At 35.5% G+C, this 13403-nt stretch overlaps 1 protein-coding gene across 1 annotated transcript in view; it reads left to right on the top strand.

The window, feature by feature from the left end:
* MIB1 (MIB E3 ubiquitin protein ligase 1) overlaps positions 1 to 3226 on the top strand; it is a 112265-nt gene extending 109039 nt beyond the window's left edge. Inside the window, exon 21 of the mRNA XM_059039479.2 lies at positions 2344 to 3226. Coding sequence (XP_058895462.1) covers positions 2344 to 2484 — 141 coding nt within the window. The 3' untranslated portion in view covers positions 2485 to 3226. The remainder of the gene's footprint in view (positions 1 to 2343) is intronic.
* Positions 3227 to 13403: the final 10177 nt, after the last annotated feature.

Raw genomic sequence — 13403 nt, 5'->3', positions numbered from 1 at the left:
GGGAATATAAATTAGTAAAAACACCTTGGGAAAGTTTGTCACTGTCTCGTAAAACTAAATAGGATATTGTTTGGGGATGCAAACTTGGAAGAAAAAAATCACACAGATGGTGATTAAAATCAAGGGTAGTGGTTTTTTTTGGCTGAGATGGCTGGGAGGGAGCACGAGGGAAATTTCTAGAGTATTGATAGTTCCATTTCATGATCTAAGTTGATTACTTGCATTTGATCGGTTTGTGAACGTTTATTAAACTATACATTTATGATTTGTGCACATTTCTGTATAGATGTGAAACTTCAGTAAAAAGGAGAAAAGGATGCACACACACACACACACACACACACACACACACACACCTGTAAAGAAAAGCAAGGGAAAGGTAAATAAATGCAAAATTCACAATAGTGGTTATCAGTGAGGGGTGGAGGAGGATATATATTCATGTGTTAATCTGGGTGGTGGTTATACATACCAACAGAAGTACTCTTTCATATCTGCTTAATATTTAATAAAAGCAACAGTAAAATAAAGTTATCTAAAATTTTTAGGTATCTGGTAAAAAAGTCTTTTTTTCCCCCTTAGCTTACTATTTGACCCACCGTTAAATCTGATTTGATTCAAAGGATTGAATCAAATGAAAGGATTGAGTAGCAAAGGGTGTTTTTTCTCTAGTTTGGCAGTCACATCAGTGTTGCCATGCACTTGTTAAGTCTCACTCTTGTCTTTTCTATCTGAAGTTCTTTCTTAAATAATCTTCATGGCCATAAATACTAAATACTAAAGTATTTAAACAGTTAAAACTCATTCTCTGTGGAATGTTGGAATTTCTTTCAGGGACCCCTTCAAGGTTACCAAGAGAGAGCATCTGAATAAGTCTCTCTTTTTTTTATTGTGGTACATGGGCCTCACTGTTGGGGCCTCTCCCCGTTGCGGAGCACAGGCTCCAGACGCGCAGGCTCAGCGGCCATGGCTCACGGGCCCAGCCGCTCCGCGGCATGTGGGATCTTCCCGGACCGGGGCACGAACCCGTGTCCCCTGCATCGGTAGGCGGACTCCCAACCACTGCACCACCAGGGAAGCCCTGAATAAGTCTCTTAAAATTTTAAATCTCCAATCTTTCTATTACCCCAATGTCTCTTTAAAAGACAAAGATTAATTTTATGTGCTATTTAAGCATATATTAATCCAAAGTAACTTAACCCAGACTGCACAGATGTGTTTACTTCGGGAAGTTATTAATTAACTACATAGACCTCTGGAAAGTTTAATGAAAAAGAAACTAATTTAATTTTAAAAAGCTGCTTTGGCTTTTTAAAATAAAAAGTTACAATTTTTCTACAGCGTTGCTTCTCAAAACTTCAAGGATAAATGTGAAAATTTACCTTGGAAGAATGGAGCTAGCAAGTTAGACTATGGTTCTTTTTTTCTGTTGTTTTCTTCGCAATGATTTCTGGTATTGTCAGAGTTGGTTACCACATTTTCATTTAGGCTTTAGGCCTGGTTTATTAATGTAGACATTTTTATTTAATTATTTCATTTCTATGTTATTTGGGAAAGGTCTAATTCAGAATGAAGTATTAAGGTGAAATATGTTTTTACAAATATAAAATGTAAAATGTGCTTTGTAAGTCAATATGTGATTTTGTAGAAAACTTCACAGAAGTATTCTCCTTAATTCTTCTAAGTTGATGAAGTTACATTTAACAATATCTAACTAAGGTTAATTGTTTTTAACTAAGGGGGTCTACATTGAAAGTATTACAGTGCAGCATCATTTTTAAAAGCAAGAGCTCTGGGGCCACGCAGACCTGAGTTCACATTATAGCTTGCTCTGGAAAGTGTTTAACCCCACTAAGCCTCAGTTTCCTCTTTTTTGAAGTGGGAGTGATGTAGGCCTTGAGACTGGATCATATCCAGCATGGTGCTTGGTATGTGTGTGTTCTCAGCAACATCTCTTCACTGCTCCCCCCCACCCCATTCATTGTGTTATTTTCATGCAAGAGCAGCATAATACCTAGAGTTGGAGAATCTGAGTCAGACTGAATGGGGCTATTTTCATCCTTTTCTTATTAGATTTTGGCATTTGGATTTTTAATTCTATATACTATTTGTTTTATGTAATATTTATTTTAGATAGTACCTTTTATACTGACCTGACAGTACAACCAATATTTCTGTTTTATAAGGATGATATTTTAACTGTTTAAAAATTTTAAAGCAACAAAAGATTATTTGACTAAAACAGTAAAAGAAAATTAATGATGTTACAGAGTTGTTACATTACACTTTTAAAATAGAAAATGTCTCAGCATTTATTACTTTATTTGTTATCTCACATTCCAGACAATGTGCCCTGTGTGTTTGGATCGTCTGAAGAATATGATTTTCCTTTGTGGCCATGGAACGTGCCAGCTCTGTGGAGACAGAATGAGTGAATGTCCTATTTGTCGAAAGGCTATTGAACGAAGGATTCTTTTGTATTAACTTAAAAACTCAGTGTGTTTTGTTAGCTAAAGTATTTGGTCATGAGATCTTAGTGAGCTAGTTGGAGGTTCTAATGAGCTAATTTTTAATATCATACTTTCTTTACTAGAGTGTAATTAGACTGTAAATGTACCAGAACAACAACAACAAAAACTCTACAAAACAGTGTTTGAAGCTGTGCTTTTTGTTTTTTTGGTTTTTTCCTTTCAATTTGAAACATCAAATCCATGTAATTCATAGATGATTTACCTTTGACTTCTAAGGGGGAAAATCCTTTAAGGATCTCCTGTATTTTTGTTTTTATTGCATTTTCTCTTATAGTTTATAAATTTGTTAGACCTCAAAGATATACTTCCTTATGATCAGCTCTCTTTCAATTTATCATGATTTTACACAGTGAGCTGATACAGGTACTCAGAAAAGTCATGCATCAAATGAAAGGGGGAAGTCAAACCATTATGTCATGTATGTTAAATGATAAAATTATAGTACAAGTTCTGCATGGTTAAGGGAAGTGATTGTTTCTAAATTCTTAGAGTAAATGGAAATATAGAGTGAGAGAATATTAAGTTTGCATTTAACTTATTTTCTGGATTCAAAGGAAAATTGTTTAACTTGAATCAAATTGCCAGTTTCAAAATGACTGATAGACATGAAAAGGAAAAATAATCAGTCATAATGGGGAACTGAAGGGGGTGGGTAGAGTCATCCAATAAAAGAGCACCTATTAACTGACTGTTAACGGTTGCCTTTCTTATATTAATTTGTACAATGTTTTGTTCAGCCAGCTTTTAAAAAACTGTCTGTGGAAAGTGTGCCTCAGTTTCCCCAGTGGTTACTTATCCAGGCTTGATCTGACCAGTGAAATGATATTGCCGTGTTTGGATCTCTGAGGTTCAGTTTAGCTTCTCTAACGTGCTGAGTAGCAGTGATCCGAGAAGGGTAATGCACTGTCCAAAGGCACCTGTCCTTTCTCCTCCGTGTCTGTTAATTCTGCAGTGTTACTGATTCTACCTTCATCATAGGCCTCGCTTCCACTCTCTCTCAGACAGTAGAGCTTACTATAAAGAACAGGATCTCTCTTCATACTTAACGATGGGGATGTTATTTCAACTGCCAGCAATATCCAAGACCTAGTAAATAACCAGTTGATAGATACTTTAGAAAGAATGACTAGGACATTTACAGAAATGTCTGATTACCTGTGGTTTTGTTTTGTTTACTCTAGAACATCTAATTATTTTTTCTCCTTGGAATGAGTAATCTTTCAGCGTCTAAAATGAATATACACATAAATAAGTGTTTTGGGGTTCATTACTGCTAGATTATAAATAAATATATATTTATAATTATATAAATAATCAGCTGTTTACAATAGTATCTACTATGTACTGTGTATAAGTTAACTCCTAAGGATAGTTATCTTTTTTGTTTTAAATCTGGTTCTTATTTCAGTTTTTCTGCTGCAACAGCTAAATTTGAAAGTACAAAGTCTCTAGCCCTCACAGCATTGTATTTCTGGCTAATTAATGGCTGCTGCCTCTGCAAGTCCTGGTGAGAACAATGGTGCGCTTTGCTGCCTGGCTTTATAGTCTTGGTAATTCCGTATCTGTGTTTAAGCTGAGTGACTTATTTAGAACAGTAAAATTTTTATAAATTTTAAATTTGAAAATTTATATTGACTCAGTTATCTAATAACGAGCCACTGAGGCTGTTGATTAAGCCATACTTTGAAGTTATAAAAAGATAAAATATCTGTCATGATGTTCACATAAAGAGACAGACTGTTTTCTTTCAGATCTGAAAACAGTGTAAGTCAGGGTTTTCCTTCTCTTCCATGCCAGAGGCTGCCCATCTCTTTTCCACTAGATCAACTTGTAAGGAGGGAACATCTAGCTGACTCATGCATAGCTTGGCCAACCAGAGAATTGTATGGTCAGGAGCTTTCCTTCACTTAAATTCTTGTCTTCTGAGCTGCAGTGCTTAAACTTATATCCCTAAAAGGCAGTTTCATCTTCCAGACTAGTTTATTTCCTCCATACTAAAAATATAATAACTTATAAACTATTAAAAAAGTCATAAAGTCACTATAATTATAGTGCTGCTGTTTGTACCACATTGAAATTTGTCTAGTGAAAAGAAAATGTTTCTCTATTTATGTTTTTAAGCACCTAAAAAATTAAACTTATTTTCAGTTTGTGAGAGAATAAGATTAAGAACTTAAGTGTTTAATGACTTTGCTCTAACTCTGTGAAACTGCTACCTCTTATATGTCTCAGCAGTACTTTCCCAATTAGGATGTTTCCTTGTCATTATCATCTCTTTACCTTGTTCCTCAAAAGAGCTTTTGCTTTTCCTAGATTCATTAAAAAAAAAAAAAACTGATATGCATTCATTCAAAAACATATTTATTGGGCTTCAGGGGCAAGGTACACAACAGTGAAAAAATTGTCAGCTTCTAAGCACATACAGAATTTATCATGCAGCCATTGTATATTTGAAGTATTCCCTTCAAAAAGAAGGGATCTAAAGACACTGATAACATTTCTTCCTAATGTTTCGGAAGACTTGTCATTAAATAGTATTTGGATTCCCTCTCTGTACCCCCTCACTCCTACCACATTTTTTTCTTTTATTCTTCTAACGTTGTCAGCTCTGTTACCCAAAACATAGATACAACTTACCAGATGGTGCTATTCTAATAGTTTTTCTTCACATAATTTAACATTCTTACTGTTTATACTATATACATATTTAATTTTATTGGGAGCAAGAAAGTTTTTCAAGAGAAGATCATTTTGTATTAGTATAGGAATATTATATTACACGAGTGTTTTAGTTTAGCTGGCCAAGTTATGCTTGGTTATTTGTAATTTTAAACATTGCAGATTGACCATCTAGCTACTGAGGCATATAATTAATTGATAATGTTGAAAATAATGTTCTTAAATTTATATATTTGATGGCTTTAGCCTGTAAGAGCATTTTAGCATATTGCAATGCATGCTGCTTAAGATTTATCCAATTCAAATTTCAGAGCTTGCTAGGTCATTTTTACATGGTAGAAATAGACTGTCTAGTTATGTGTTGCCCAGTTGCTGTTCTTTGTTTATTATGAGTTTTGGACCCCTTTGGACTAAGAAATATTTAACCTTACGAACTAAGACAATTGGTGATGGAGTTGGATAGGGAGGATGGCAGGGGTTGCAGTAAGAAAGAAAGAAAAGTCAGTTTCTGAGTTTAGAGAAAAATGGGGATCATGTAGATTTTATCAAAGCAGTAAGTGTAGAGAGTATATTCAATTGAATAAAGGGTCTTTCAGGCAGTTTTTGTGTAGTTTAATTGATAATTGCTTTGGAAATTGTAGACTTTAGAACAGCTTGCTTAAAAAAAAAAATCCGAAAGGAAAAGCATTTATCCACTTACCCTCTCAGAGTATCTAAAATATTTTTAGGAATAATTTGTGTAAAAATTGAATTTCGGAATAGAATTTTTTGCATTTTAAAAATTGTGGTTAAAAACACAAACCATAAAATTTACTATCCTAACAAGTTTTAAGCATACAGTTGAGTAGTGTTAAGTATATTTACATTGCTGTGAAACAGATCTCCAGAACTTTCTCGTTTTGCAGAATTGAAACTCTGTACCCATTAAGCAACAACCCCCCTCCCTCCTCCAGCAGAATAGAATTTTGATTAAGTATAAATCAAGAAACATCTGAATTATCTTAAGAGTTTGTGTTTGCAAGGTCTAAAGTTATGGTAAATATCAAATCTGAGGGAGACAGAATTTTTCCCGTCCCTCCCAATTATCATCAGTTATAATTGAGTAGGTTTTAAATATCTTTTTTTTAAAAAAAAATTATTTATTTTTGGCTGTTTTGGGTCTTCGTTTCTGTGCGAGGGCTTTCTCCAGTTGTGGCGAGCGGGGGCCACTCTTCATCACGGTGCGCGGGCCTCTCACTGTCGCAGCCTCTCGTTGAGCGGAGCACAGGCTCCAGACACGCAGGCTCAGTAGTTGTGGCTCACGGGCCCAGTTGCTCCGCAGCATGTGGGATCCGCCCAGACCAGGGCTCGAACCCGTGTCCCCTGCATTGGCAGGCAGACTCTCAACCACTGTGCCACCAGGGAAGCCCCTAAATATCTTCTAATTAGAAGGGTTTGTTATTTCATTTTGAGCCAGAGGGGAGAAGCACATTTTAAACATTAGAATTTAAGTTAGCTTTGAATTTGTACTAAATTGGGAAGGTAATAGATTTTCACAAATTTTGTGTGCCTCTTTGTTGAAAATGTCAGTTTTTTTTAAATCTACTTGTAACTGTTTCAAAATGTATTTTTCTCTCAAAAAGGCAACCTAATTTTATTTGCTTGAATATTATGATAGGAATGCTTACTGATATTACTTGATAATCATGTATAGCCTTGGAACTTTAACATATATATAAAACTATAACAGTATTAATTACAGTTGTACTTCTTCAAAACATTAAATTTGAAGAAAAACTATTTAATGCTGTCTCATGTATACATTGCTTTGCTGCAGTGAGGGGGAATTTTTTTTAGATTGAGCCTCAATTTGCTGATAAATGGTTTGTAGTAGGTGAAACTAGAGTATAAAAATATGAACTAGTTAGTAGAACTGGTGAATTAAAATTGTAAGTTGCTACCTTGGCATTTTCTACCTCTTTTTCTGTCAGAGTATTAGTTTTCCAGCATTTATTCATATTTGTGACTAAGGAGGAGATGGAAACCTGAGGTTAAAATTGAGATTTTTATTTTGTTGAGGAAGCAGTAGGTACAAGAAAGGTGACTTGCCACATCAATTTGGTGCCTAAATCCATAACTACAAGTTACAATTGACACAAAATGTGTAAGAAAGATAATATTGCTGAATATTTTACTTTTCTTGTGCAGTCTGTCTGATTTTGTTTCATAAACATTACTTCATTCCTCCAAAAAGCAAAATGGTCTTGTAATTTTCTATACAATAAACAAATGTGCCATTGTGTCTGAAATCTGTAATTTCAGGAAGCTATTGAAAGTTCTGACTCAGGGCTTTTTAACAATTTAAGCAATTGTTAGTTATATTTTGGAAAATCCATCTACATAATTCAGTGCCTTGAAAGAATTATTAACTTGGCAACACTACTAAAACTTTATAGAAGGTGGTCTTTAGTGTGCGTTTATCATCATACACACGTTCATAAGTTGTACTTCTTAGCTCGTGTAATAGCGATCCTGCTTGTGTGCTGGGTTTGGGTAATTCTTTAAAGGAAGTTTTCTTAGATTTGCACTTGATCATTTGTTTTTTTTTTAATGGATTATTTATGGCCATGACACTGTTAACAAGAAAGTACTTCTATGTTAAGTCTTTATGCAAAGTCATGTATAAGTAGTACCTGGGAAGAGGAGCTAGCGTTCATACAATTTGCTATTTTAGTATAAAAGGAGAATCTGTTTGGAAAACAGATTGTCTTCCCCTCAAATGAAAAGAAGACCTTTTGTTCAAGTGATTTGGTTTTAAAAAAAAATTTTTTTTAAAGAAAATCGTGAATTGCATGACACTCAACGCTGGTCTTACTTAGACTGAGTCCACAAAATTGATTTTCTGTTCAATATGCTTGTGTCATTCTAAATATATTTAGCGATAGAAGGCAGTTTAATTGACTCAGCAGTGTTTTGTATTTTTTCCAGTGTTTTTTAGCTTTCACTTGATTAAAGTCTTGTTTGTGAATATAGTTTTTGTATGGCAAATGATTCTCGTTTATTAGCTTTTGCTTAAAAATGCTTAGCAAGAGCTAAGCTTTTAAAAATGAATGCAAACATTTACCATTAATAAAGCCTATGATATAATATCATTATATAACGCTTTTCTCTGATCTTTTGAAACTATTCTTTATAGATGTATACATGAATTTTGATTGTTATGGCATTTGAAAACAAATCTCAGTACATCAAATCTTTTATTATTGGGAAGGAGATTATCATGTCTTTGAGGAACAAGGAAATACATCTCCAACTCTATACAAGACATAGGTGCCCACATCTAGAAGGCTCTCATTGCAGTTGTTTACATTTAAGGTACCTCTCTATCTATAGGGCCAAAGAAGGTTTTCCTATTTTAACACCTCACATTCTTTCAGGATTAAGAGATATTGTGAAAGTAATCTGAATAGGGTACACTTGATAGAAAATAAATTGACTAGTCATGAAGGCTCAACTTCTATAAAAAGTTTATTATGCCTTCACAACTCAGATGTAGATTTCATTTTCAAGAGGTACACATTTTAAAACAATGATTTACTTGGCTTTGTTAGCATTTTGTGACTAAATCAGTAATAGAAGGGTTTGGGGGTTATTTTCTTTTTCAGGTTAATAGAAACACTTATTTGTGAAGTTACTGAGAGGTTGTCTGGTTTTAGTTCAAAAGATTAAGTATGTGTAGCCTGGATGTTTTAAGAGGAAAACCATCTGAAACAGTTTTAAAATTGTTTATTTGAAAAAAAGCATGTGTATTCCAACTTTAAAATTGTGAATTTATTTTTGGATAACCTCTAATTAACTGTATTTGGGGGTTTATTTCTGTTGCTGTATAATTAGATATTTCATGGCAATATTTTTTATTAAATCAAAACTGTATAGGTTTTTAAAATAAAGCCATTTTAGAAAATCTGCTTTCTATTTTTTTTATCATTGATAGTTATTCATCCTTCACAGAAGTTAAAACTGTCAGTCTTATAGTGTAGCATTTCCCAGACTTAACTAATAATGAAAACTTTTAAATGGTGCATTGCAGAGCAGTGATAGAGGTTTATAAGACAGAATGAGTGAACGGATTAAAGTAGAACACCAAAAATGATCTCTCAGATAAATTAGTTGCTAAAGAATGATCATTTGGCTAATAGTTTTTCTCTTTATAACAGAACTAATTGATATATTTAGTTTTATTTTAAGGACAAAAAGATGATAAACATGATACAAAAAGACAAGGCCTGGAACAGTGACCATCAATCCCTGAGTTGGTGATGCATCACTGCGACTGCTGGGCAGTGCTGCCTTTGCACTGATGCTCTAATCAGATGTCATACGTTCATGCTTAAAATACCCCTTCATACCAGGTCCTCGCAATCTTAGATATGGCAACTTTCTGAAAGGCAGATTTTCAATCAATATATAAATATTATTTCTCATATATTTAAGACTATTGATGTCACTTCCTTTCTCTTTACTTCCACAGAACACCAATTTATATCTTGAGGGGAACATTGACATACAGTTTGGGAAAAGCTTTTATAGGTGAAGTTAACCCCGATTTAATACAAAAATAGAGAAAACAATCTAATCAGAAAGCCTTTGGCTGCTGACCATGGCCAACCCATAATGAAGAAAGACTGTGAAGTTCACAAAGATTATATGCCCTTAGTATGTATGCGATAGTACAGGAGTATTGTTTTAGTTTCCTGTTGCTGCTGTGTCAAATTACCGTGAAAGGTGGTGGCTTAACACAGTAAGGACTTTGGAGGTCAAGTCTGACGCGAGTCTCCCTGGGCTAAAATCAGGTTGCTGTCAGGGCTTTCTGGATGCTCTTGGGGAACATCCATTTCCTTGCTCTTTCTGGTTTCTGGAGGTGGCCCATTTTCCTTGGTCCCCTTTTGTCTTCAATGCCAGCAATGGCCAATTGAGTCTCACATTGCATCACCCTGACAATGCCTCTTCTGCCTCTTGAAATTTTCTACTTTTTAGGATCCTTGTTACGGCATTGGGTCCATCTGGATAATTTAGTACAATCTCTTTATTTTAATTTTAGTTGATGAGCAACCTTAACCCACTTGCAACCTTGATTTCATTTTTCCATGTAACATAACATCTTCATAGGTTCCAAGGTCATCTTTTGGGGGATGGGGTATTATTCTGCCCACCAAGGTATAGAGGGGAATTTGGGCCTGTATTTACTACATGTTGAGAAAAATGTTCTCAGCAGTAGATTTAAAGAACTGGTAAGATTTCATTGAAAGGTTAACTTAAATCTGCCACGATTAACAGAATTGGTATACAGGCAGTTCCCATATGAATATGGGATGAATCTCAAAGGAAATAATTTGCTCAAAATTCTGAATGTTTTCTAGAGGAAAGCATTAATGATAACCCTCGTTTATGAAAATGCTGATATGTTACATGCTGTTCCTTAATCATCTTCATATTCTGTATCAATGATCTCATCATTACTGTGGCTCAGTTACTATCTATATGTTTGGAAGATTCCTGATTCTATATCCTGAAATTCTTGTTTTCAACTTACTTTGGGCATATTTTAATACATATCCAGGCACCTCAAACCTAATATGTCCCAACCTTAAATTGACTATGTGCAATACACTTGTGTTAATTAATAGTATTATCTTTATTATCCAGTTTCTTAGACTAAAAACATCAGTCATATTTGACTACTTTTATCACATCTAATTATTTGTTGGATCCACTGCTTTTGTCAAGCACTCATCAACTCTTCATGGATAATTTAGAAGCATTCTACCTGGTCTCACTGTGACAGACCCTTCCCACTTCAATCTTGCCTCCGTATTACCTCAATAGTTACTTTCCTTTAAAAACCAATTTTGGACTTGTGGTTTCCAGTCTGGCATGTAAGGAGCTCTCAAGTTGACACCCCTGTTTTCACAACAAGAAAAAAAACTGAACGAACAGCAAATTAACAGCTCTTCTTTGATCCACCAGAGAATTGAGGTCACAGGATAAGCCACTGCTCCAAAAATGGTAGGCAGGCCGATGCAGAGAATCATAGCTTCCTGAAGCAGAAAGCCAGGTGCCAAAACCACTGCTGGACCCGGTGTCAGGACAGGAAACCCTAAACTCTAATTGTTGAATTGCTGGAGGCTCAGTGTGGACAAACTTAAGAATTAAAATTCCAGGATGGTCCCCATACTTTTGTGAATTTTACCTCCAGGAGGCCTATCAGATTTTCACAATGAGGATCAGAGAAAAAGCTTCTTGTGCTTCTGGTAGGGGGAGGGAGGAAGTAACCATACATCCAGAACATTCTGTCAGCCTTAACAAGGCCTGCCCTTAAGTGAAACTATTTGCCAGAGCCTAACTGACAAAATACCCAACTCCAGTCCACTCTGGGCTTCGACTTGGGGGAAGGCAGATAACCAACTCCAGCCCACTATAACCTTCCTGGCTCACCTAAAGGGAAAAAGAAAAAACAACTGAGAATCACTTGTGGAGATGACAGCTCTTGGCAGAGGCTCACTGAAAGTTTGAGACCTAATCATAGGACTGTCAAATGCATTCTACCTCCCATGCATCAAGAGGGCTCCTGTATAATAGCAGGACTACAATGGAAAGAGCAGCACATTTCAGACCTTATTTAATAAGTCTCTAGGGAAACCCAAAGATGATAATGGAGACAAAACAAGGACACCAGAGATTTTAGCCTCTGGTACAGCCACAGCAAACAGTAAACACAGCCTAACTCCTAGACAAGGGCTCTAATGGAAAAAGTAAATAGCATCCAAAAAGGTAAGTAATGTAAGCGGGGAGATGCAAACTCTAAATAAGGATCGAAAGTAAATGCTTAAAAAAAATAAAAATAAATGCTAGATATAAAAACAAAAGCACCACCACCAACAACAAAAACAACAACAAAATACTGTGACAGAAATGAGGAATGCCTTTAATGGGCTTATCAATAGCTTGGACATGGCTGAGGAAAGAATATTGAGCTTAAAGAGAGGTCAATAGAAACTTCCAAAACTGAAATGCAGAGAGCAGAAGAATGAAAAAATGGAACAGACTATCCAAGAACTGTGGGAAAATTTCAAAAGGTATAACATGTTTAATGAGAATTCCAGGAGAAGAGAGAAAGGAACAGAAGAAATATTTGAAGCAATGATGACTGAGAATTCCTCCAAATTAATGATGGTTACCAAACCACAGATGCAGGAAACTCAACAAGTGGGATAAATACCAAAAATAGACACACAGCCATATAATATCCAAACTGCAGGAAATCAAAGATGGAGAGAAAATCTTGAAAGCAGCATGGAGTAGGAAGGGGAAACCTTACCTATAAAGGAGCAAATATATTACATTAGACTTCTGTTTAGACACCACTCAAGCAGAACAGAATAAAGTGTTGAAAGAAAAAACCCATCAACCCAGAATTCTGTATCCAGTGAAATTATCCTTCAAAGTGAAGGAGAAACAAAGACTTTTTCAGAGAAATAAAAATGGAGGAAATTTGTTGCCAGTAGATTGGCCTTGTGAGAAGTGTTAAAGGAAGATTTTCAGAGAGAAGGAATAAGTGAAACAAATACAAAAGAAGATAACTCATACACAGTATTCTCACAGACCACCATAGAATTAAGAAATCAATGATAGCTGGAAAATCCCACAGTTCTTGGAGATTAAAAAACACACTTCCGGGCTTCCCTGGTGGCGCAGTGGTTGAGGGTCCGCCTGCCGATGCAGGGGACACGGGTTCGTGCCCTGGTCCGGGAAGATCCCACATGCCGCGGAGCGTCTAGGCCCGTGGGCCATGGCCACTGAGCCTGCGCGTCCGGAGCCTGTGCCCCGCAACGGGAGAGGCCACAGCAGTGAGAGGCCCACGTACCGCAAAAAAAAAACAAAAAAACAAAACACACTTCCAAATAACATGGCTTAAAGAAGCCTCAAGAGAAATTGAAAGATATTTTGAACTAAATGAAAATAAAAACACAACTTATCACAATTTGTGGGATGCAGTGAAAGCAGCTCTCTCAGGGAAATGTTTTATAGCATTGAATGTATACATTAGAAAAGAAGATCTAAAATGATTAAGCTTCCATCTTAGGAAACTAGAAAAAGAAGAAAAAATTAAATCCGAATTAACTAGGAGAAAATTAACAAAATTAGAGCAGAAAT

This window comes from Kogia breviceps, chromosome 15 (assembly GCF_026419965.1).
Source record: "Kogia breviceps isolate mKogBre1 chromosome 15, mKogBre1 haplotype 1, whole genome shotgun sequence".
Classification (NCBI taxonomy): Eukaryota; Metazoa; Chordata; class Mammalia; order Artiodactyla; family Physeteridae; genus Kogia; species Kogia breviceps.
This window is presented reverse-complemented; position numbering and strand designations above follow the sequence as displayed.